We start from the raw sequence: 9,359 nt of genomic DNA, 5'->3' as shown, positions 1-9,359 counted from the left end.
TCCAAACAGGCAAAGTTCTTCCCTCAGAGAATTCATTCAAAGTAAATTGGGTGGCTTCCGGTCTCTGTTCTAAGGACAATAGAACTGCTGTGCCTAAAGTGTTTCCAGGTGCAGCCCATTTACCTAGGCGCCTCTTTTCCTGAAGAACCTGGGCTGGGCAGCCGACACAATGGGAATCCTCCTTTTCCTCCCCCCATTTGAGGTTAGGTGCTAAAAGGTATGTTAATTAAGCTTGAGAAACCTAGTTGCAGTCATGAGATTCGAACCTGCGGAGTACTATGTAAAGCTGCCTGAATGTCTGGAAAAGTAAGATTGATAGCTATACCTTGTCTTAGTCCTGCCCAGCTTTGTGTATAGTTCCTCCCCTAAATAAAACAGAGGCGCAGAACGAATCCAGGTGCATTACGACTGGCAAGGCATGCATTACAGCATGCAGGGGGCTCAGTCCAGCCTTGCAACCATATGGCCTGTTTAGCCAAAATGTTTACTATGCAGGATATTACAGCCTTCTTGGCTGAGATGTTTGCAATGCAGGATCCGCCTGATGCCAGTCCCTCATCCACTCTGGTTTCTGGGTGTCTCTTTGTCTCTCTCTTTGCGTCTCTGTGTCTTCTCTTTTGCTATCCCTATCACTGCCAGGTATCCCTACCTCGTGAACCAAACACCTATGTCGAGGCAGGTTCTCGGCACACAATAGCAAAAAGATGAAGACAGCCTAATTGCCCATCAATAGAAGAATGGCTAAACAAACTATGGTATATACATACAATGGAATACTATTCAAAATTGAAGAATAACTATGAATCTGAAAACACCTCACTAGCATGGATGAACATGGAAGGCATTATCCTAAGTGAAATCAGTCAAAAGAGAAATATTTTATGAGAACATTGTTGTGAAAAGTTTTTAAAAAATTAGGTTTTCTTGATAAAAGAAATAGTCTATGATGGTTACTGGGACAGGGGAGAAAGTTATACACCAGCTGAAGCATAGACATAACAATATACAACAAAAGGGAGGTTGGCAGAGGAAAGATAAAGGTAGAGGGAGAGAAAGGGAGGAATGCAAGAGTTACTGTGAATAGACGCAAATATTGTTAAGTGATGGTAGGTGGAGGGGATTGCCATCACTGTAATGAAACAAAGTATATGATTTGTTAGATGTAAAACTGATGATCTGCTCTATAAGTCTTCACTGTATTCACAATAAAAAGTTTAAGAAAAAAGATACAATTACTTCTCTTTTCTCACTGGAACATTGGGAAACTATTTTGAAGAATATTATGCATTTTTCTGTAGATTACTGTGTATCTAAAACCTCTTCCATCAAGACCCAATGAATAGTCAAGGGAGCCATAGAGCAGATTCACCAATGAGAATCTCCGTAGAGAAAACAGTGCTCCTAAAGTAATGGGGAAACTGTTGGGTTTGGCTATATGGCAGGGTGAGTGGGAAGGTAGGAGCTGACTCTAAGGACTCTAGTCTTCATGTCACAATGACTGGATCTAGGCATCAGGGGATGCTCTTGGTCCATCTCTGTGGTCCTAGGGGTTCTGAGGGTGATTAGAACTGGGAAGTCACCACCTGGCCTTGTCTGTTGCCCCCTGCTCAGGGCTCACAGCATATATCTGTGACCTCCCACACTCTGTGGGACCCACACGGTACTACCCATGCTTCACTTCTCTGGACATTTTTAGAAGCTGGGGGTGACCTTATTTGCATAAATGATTGTTCACTTCTCTCAGAGTATGAAGAGGGCACTGGGGGATGAGGAAGCTCAGCTCCAGGACTCAGGGACAATCTCCACCATGGCCTGGACCCCTCTCCTCCTCACCCTTCTTGTTCGCTGCACAGGTGAGTACAATGGGACTGTGCTTTCTCTTCCTATCTCTACAGCCAGAGTCATCATCTCTGTGTCTCATCTAATTTCAGGATCCTGGGCCCAGTCTGGGGTGAGTCAGACACCCTCTGTCTCTGGGAACCCAGGCCAGCAGGTCAGCATCTCCTGTACTGGAAGCAGCACCAACATCGGTGGTTATCATGTGCACTGGTACCAACAACTCCCAGGCTTGGCCCCCAAACAAGTCATATATGCTGATAGCAATCCACGATCAGGGGTCCAGGATCGATTCTCAGGTTCCAAATCTGGCAACACTGCCTCCCTGACCATCACTGGGCTGCAGCCTGAGGATGAGGCCGTTTATTACTGTCACTTCTATGATAATAGCCTAGATAGTCACACAGTGCTGCAGGTCAACAAGGAAGTGAGACAAAAACCCCATTCTCATCTCTAGGGAAGAGAATGCACTGCAGTTGCCTGCTCAGGACCAGCCTGGGTGTTCTGATTATTCTTGAGCTGCTGCACTCCTGGCCCAGCTCCCCCATGGGGCTCTGACTAGGAGGAAGCCCCCTCCTCACTGTCACTCACTACAGTCCCTTCCTGGACAACTTGGCTCAGAGGAAACAGGAAGTCCTTATCCTCATCAGGCTGAGACCCAAATTCCTTATCTTAAAGCCTGGGGCTGGGTTGGCAGGGTCAAGCCTTGAACACCTCAGACTCAACTTCTGACAAGGGAATCCTGTATCTCCAACATTAGCTCTCCCTCTTTCTTAAGATTCCAGAGCTACATCTGATTAGCCCTAACCACAATCACCAGCACCCTAACCTGCTTTTTTCTTATATACCTCTTCTTATGGAGCTATGGAAGGCCTGTGACTCCAAAACAGTAAGCACTACACTGCAAACCACAAGGTTCATGGTTCGAGACTGCTAGCGACTCATTGGAACAAAGAAGAAGCTTTTTTCTCCTGAAAATATTTTAAAGTCTCAGAAACCTTATACAGGGTTGCTATGAGTTGGAAATGACTCGATGGCATTAACAGCAACAACATTAATGAAGATAGAATTGATATATGAGAGCACTCATGTTTAAACTGTACCAACTGATGCTGTATTTATATGCCCTTGAAAACATTACCACAATAAAAATACTTAATGTGTCCACCAGCCAAACAGTCTCCTGTAGACACGTGTAATCCAAATGTCCGTGTCCTGTACAATGCCCTCACCAGGTAGCCGCTCATCTGAGTCTGTTACTGTTGTTTAAGTTCCAGTTCTGGAATGATTAACAAGTTTATACAGTATACATTCTTTGTCCCCATTTTCAGCTTCTTTCAATCATGCTGCTTCTTTTGAGATTTCTAAACAGTTTTGATTGACATTTGATCACAGAGGAGACCCATTATGACTTACTAGAGCCCTAGCACTGGTATAACACTATAAGCACTGGTCTACCAACCACAAAGTCAGTGGTTCAAATCCACCAGCTGCTCCTCCTAAATCCTATACCGGGTCACTTAGTCAGAACCGACTCTAAGGCAATTAACAACAACAACAACCACGATACAGCGGTAGATCTCTTACTTTCCATGTGGTTGATGTAGGTTTGATTCTTACCTAGTGCACCTCATGTGAGGTCACCAGTCAACATCAGTGAAGAGTTGAGTATTGCTTCTATGCTAAAAAGGTATTAGAACTTCCTGATCAAGACAGACTAGGAAGAAAGGCCTGGTGATTTAAAAAGTTAGTCAGTGAAAATCCTATGTGTGCCAATGGTCTGATTTCTTACTGATCATGTGGATGGTACCAGATTGGGCAGCTATTCACTCCTTTGTACATAGGATCATCATGACTGAGGTTCTAGTGGATGGCAGGTAAAAACAACTTGTCTCTTGACTCCATAGACACATTTAAAAAATTATTTAAAATAGTATTTTCTAATGGAAAATAAATATAATCCAATGAATATAGTCCATTTTATTATTATTGTAAAAGCAATTAAAATACTATCAAGGGCCCACAACGTGACATGTCCTTCTGACTTGGTGCATGATGTGCCAGATGAATGAGTTGCCAGCATGTGTCTTACATTATAGTGAGTTTTTTTTCCTTTACTTTTTTCTGATACCAAATAGAAAATGCATGTATAAGATGGCATATTGAAACATTATAAAGAATATCTCCCCCTCTTATAGGCTCTCTTCGGGTTTGTTAATCTTTATGAAATATATATCAGAGGTATTGGTCCTCTGATCAGCAAGTCACAGATGGCTGTGGACTCAAGTATCGGATTTGAAGTCTGGGTGTCCACATCTATGTTCATCTTGAGAACAATTGCTAGTGAGGATCAGCAAGTCACAGATGGCTGTGGGCTCAAGTGTCGGATTTGAAGCCTGGGTGTCCACATCTATGTTCATCTTGAGAACAATTGCTACTTACTGCAGTGTTTTACTCCTTAAATGTGTGACCTTATTTAGCTGCAGACCACTCTGTGACTACGTACCAGACAGTGGAAGTTGAATCTGGAGGGTGTGCACCATGTCCAGCAGAAGACACTGAAATTCAGCAAACACAAGACTAGCGGGTCATTTTAATTTGAATTTTAATAATTATATGATAGTAAATGTTTTGTGTCACCTTTAGTGGACCAGGAATCTCAATGGTTTGGCTGTTAAGATAAAGTTATCCCCCATGATGAGATTGAATATAGTGTTATCAACTTTATGATATGGTCTGCTAAGAGCTCCCTTGTAGGTGTGACCTGCTTCCAATATACTGGACACATACAAGGCTTGCTTGCTCTCTTCTGGGTCTGAATCTTGCATCTGGCTCATCCTCTGACTACTTGTTCTTTAGACATGGGCTAGTGGCCTGCTTTATTCCCTGCCAATCCTGGAAGCTGTCAGCAGCTTGCCTCTTACCTGCCAACCTGACTCTGATCTGCCTATCCTGGTTCATCTGACCCTGAATTAAGACTCTTCTACCTCTACAACTGTGTGACACATTTCTTTGATATAAACTTTTCCTTTTATATACTTTAATGAGTTACATTGGTTTTGCATCTCTAGAGAAGCCATTTGGTAACAAGAGTGGGTCTAAAGAAAAAAATCTCATAAAATTTTGTTTTCTGCAGGATAATGGACCTCAAGGTCAGATTGAACCACAAGGTTAGAGGTTCACACTCACCAGCCACTTTTTGGAAACCCCATGCAGGTGATGCCAATCTGTGGCATGAGGCAGCATTATTAATATGCAAAATATCACCACCAGTAAATCACGTACTGGAGAGTAGAGACATTATGGGTGATTGTCATGATATCTTTCTGCAATTTTGTCAGGATGAGAAGTATAAAGAAGTTGGTCTTACTTGGTTTTATTTACACTAGAGCAAATGTTAAAGGAAAGAGATGAGCTCAGGACTTAATGTTGTTAAGTTCCATAGATTTGGTGCCAACTCATAGAAACTCTGTATAGTGTTTCTGAGGAGCAGCTGGTGGATTTGAACTGCCAACCTTGAGGTTCAAACTGACCTTCTGGTCTAATGCATTATCCTGAAGCACCATACCAAAACTTAGGGCTAACAAGTCACAAATCAACAAAAGATCTACATAAAAGTTCTAAAAGTTTCTACATGTGTCCTGAATGAAAACGTTATTTTGTGTAGTTGTTGTTATTGTTGTATTGTGCTGTGGAGTTAGTTTCAACTCATAGCGACCCTGTACAGGGTTTCTGAGGCTGGAAATCTGTACGGGAGCAGAAAGCCTCATCTTTCTCCCGCGGAACTGCTGGTAGTTTCGAACTGCTGACATTGCGGTTTACAGCCCGATTCATAACCACTACACTACCAGAGCTCCTTATTTGGTGATATTGCTTAAAACCAAACCCAGAATCATATTTGATGATGGACTGAATTATAACACCAGCTGAATACCCAACCTCAAATGGTGTCTAATGTTAATGTGAGAGTACTAATTGGGGAGAAATTAGATCCAAAAATTGAGATGGGGACATATAGACAGATAATCAGACAACTGGGGACTTATTATTGTTGTAAATTCCTAGCAAGTCTGTTCTGACTCAAAGTGACCCTTAGTTGCTCTTATGAGCGACTGGTGTCTTAGAATTGATGAGTAGCACTGCAGTGCTTAAAATTCCCTAACAGAACCACCCTTTTTAGCCCAGTGATGAAACTGAATAAGGTGTGGATGATAAATAACTGTCTGAGATATCACCTTGGTGTTAATGTATGAGGCACTGCCTAGGGCAGCACTTGAGGCTAAATATGTCCAGAAACACAACCATCACCCATTATTGTTTCTAGACCTACAACTAGACTTAAGTCCCAGTGAGCCCCAGAAGGTGAAGCACAAATGTGACACTGGAAGACGTACATTACATTCTAAAAGAACTGCTTGATTTTTCTAATGTGTGCAAACAGAAGCATGCAGAATATATATGGGGATAGCTATTAATTGTGTGGGAGAATAGTGAAAGGAAACATAAGATTGGATCAGTGTGAGTTTCTTGATTTGGACCCACTAAGCACAGGTTCTTCAGGTTTCAGCTCCAGAGGTTAGGACAGGATATGATAGCTTTTGTTTTTGCTGTTAACTGAAGCAGGGATTTTACAGTGACCTACAATACGTAAAGTTGAAATAATAGATCTTCCTGGCTATTCTGTAGAGAAATGAATCCAAATGCTTTGGGGAATTGGCATGTTAGAGTGGATTTCTCAGGATACACCCATAATCCCACACATTGAATGCTCAGAACACAATATTTACCACAATAGTGAGAAACAAGTTTGTGATGGGAGAAGAAACAACTTATGAATCACCCCTACAACCACTTGGGTATCTGAAGTAAACCAACAGTAAGGGAGCAACTAAGGCAGTGTTAGGCAGTTAGAACAGGGAAGACATGCTCAGAAATGTAGGAAACAACCTGACCTGACAGGGGAGTCTAGTAAAAGGAAAGAAAGAAAAGGGGATTGCCCCGCAAATTAGACTTAATGCAGAAAAGACTAAGACTGACCTGATGTAATGGGAAAGAAGAAATAACCAATTATGGGTCCTAAATTACGAAAGGAAACCATAGGATCAGGAGATCCAGAGCCTATCTGGGAGGAAAACAATATAAAAAGTGAAACGAGGAACTCACTCAACACTCCCCTCACTCACAAGTGGTAGCCCCGTCTTATCTTTGTGAGAACATCTGTGATTTTGCTTCTTTGAATTTCTAAATCTCTCATTATTTTCACATGTTTATCTAGCCTACACAATATCAATTCTTTGGAAGGGATAGTGAGACCATGCTTCATATCACTGTAATATTTTTGGTGCCTAAAGCAGGGAAACATTTGCACACTTTCTAAATCTCAGGAAAGTTCCCTTAACCACTAAGGTGACACACATGTTGGATAATAGCCGAATGTTCTGTCCCTTTAAATCAGGAACTCTCTCACACAACCTGAAATGTAAATGCAACTGACACCTTCAACTCAGTGTCCCTTACCTGGTGCCTCCTCTTTCTGTTGTCATATTTCTGTTCTTGATCCTGTCTTAAAGAAGACAGACATCACTGATATTACTTTCTGGGCAGTTACTGGAGTCCAAAGACATAAGAGGCATTTCATTCCTCTAGTCCAAGGCTTCATGAATGGAAGCCTATTGGAATTGTTGTTGTCTTAAGATGGTGACATTTAGGCACCTCAGGAGGATTTCCTCTGCCAGAACTCACTGTAAAAATTGGATTCTGTTGTAGAGTATCACGTAAGGTTGAGCCTGCAGAGAACTTATGAATCACCCTTACAACCACTTGGGTATCTGAAGTAAACCAACAGTAAGGGAGCAACTAAGACAGTGACTTGCCTTAGAAAAATCTGTCCATAATCATCACATCTAGGGATCAAAACACAAAGTCAGAGACTCTCTGCCTTAAAGACACAGAGCTTTATGACACTATGATTTCTGACCACATGTTAGTTTGCTTGGTCACTGCTGCTCTTTTACTGCCTCTGATAACTCCCCTTTAGAATGCTTACTGAAGAATTGGAACAGCCTTGCTTTCTTCAACCTACCAAAAAAGAAGTGAGGAACCCAAAAATAAAAAAGATAGCTGAGTTTCAGTCATTCTACAATTTCTGGAATACTGGTGGGAAGCAGAGCAGAGAATCCAGAAAGTACTGCCTTCAACACAAAACATAGATATCAGAGAAGAAACCTTAGGGAAAAATTACAAGAAAGAGCATTCAGCAGGATTTGGGAGCATCAACCAAGTCCACATACAACACAAGAGGAAGCCACCTATGGGAAAAGGGTGAAGAGCCTAGGAGGTCCCACAAACACAGACAATAAAGGCAGAAGTCTGTGGGCTAGAACAGAAATATTTTGCCAAAATTCTGGAAATCCTAACAATACCTGAACAGAGAACATTTTAAAGGCTTTCACATTGCCAAGGGAAAGTGAAATACATATTCTATTGAAAATAAATATTTCACTAGAACACATGGTATCGAGAAGTTACCAAATTAAAACACACTCGTTATATTATTATTTGCTAATAATTAACCCTTACAAAAATTGAATGTGTTAATTATTATTAAATAATATTGTAATGAAGTCCTGCTGTGGCACTATGGGATAAAAACTGGAATGTTAACCCGAAGGCTGACTGGTCAAACCCACCAACTGCTCCTTATATAGGATCACAATGCATTAGAACTGACTCCATACACACAACAACAATAATAATTGATGATCTTGTCTGATAACCTTCACACAATTCACAAAAAAAGTTAAAAAGGAAAAATGAAACATAAAACAGACTCTTTGAAATGTGGAAAAAGTCCATAAATAACAGATAAGCTCAAAGAAAATTAATACATTTTCACCTCAAAATTTAAAAAAAGGAAAATCAGAATGAATTAGTGAACATGTTAATGAATTAGTAAAATTGTTAATACACAACCAAAATGAAAATGAAAAGAAAATCCACACACAATATGAACTCAGTGCATAAAATTATGTGGCCCCAAACCTGAAGCATCAGGATAAAACACACAACAAAATCACAGCAGTAAGCCTGCAAAGTCATTTGAACTGCAAGGTTGGTGGTTCAAACTCATCAGTCGCTCCTTGGAAACCCTATACAGGGTTGCTATGGGTCGGAATTGACTCGACGGCACTTAACAACAACAACAATTGATAATTATACTGACTATAAATGGATAAATTGTACCTGTCGAGAAACAGAGAGTAGCAGAATAGCAGAAGTAGCAGAGTAGCAGAAAAAACCCAAGATCCTTCAATATGCTGTATACAAGCAACACATGACTAAATATATGCATACTCATATTCACTGAAGCATTATTCACAATAACAAAATGAGGGAGATAGCCTAATCACCCATCAACAGAAGAATGGTTAAACAGACTTTGGGAATACTATTCAACATTGAAGAATAATTGTGAGTCTGAATGCACCTCACAACATGAATGAAACTGAAGGACATTATGTTGA

At 40.9% G+C, this 9,359-nt stretch overlaps 1 gene segment (V, D, J or C); it reads left to right on the top strand.

Annotated features, from left to right (window-relative positions):
• The first annotated feature begins 1,801 nt into the window (after positions 1–1,801).
• LOC102837677 lies at positions 1,802–2,293 on the top strand. The segment is given in 2 exon segments: positions 1,802–1,853; positions 1,932–2,293. Coding segments are annotated over 2 exon segments (408 nt in total).
• The last annotated feature ends 7,066 nt before the right edge of the window (positions 2,294–9,359 follow it).

The sequence above is a fragment of the Chrysochloris asiatica genome, unplaced genomic scaffold, assembly GCF_000296735.1.
Source record: "Chrysochloris asiatica unplaced genomic scaffold, ChrAsi1.0 scaffold00306, whole genome shotgun sequence".
NCBI classification, from domain to species: Eukaryota; Metazoa; Chordata; class Mammalia; order Afrosoricida; family Chrysochloridae; genus Chrysochloris; species Chrysochloris asiatica.
The sequence above is the reverse complement of the archived record's forward strand: the minus strand, read 5'-3'. Positions and strand labels throughout refer to the sequence as shown.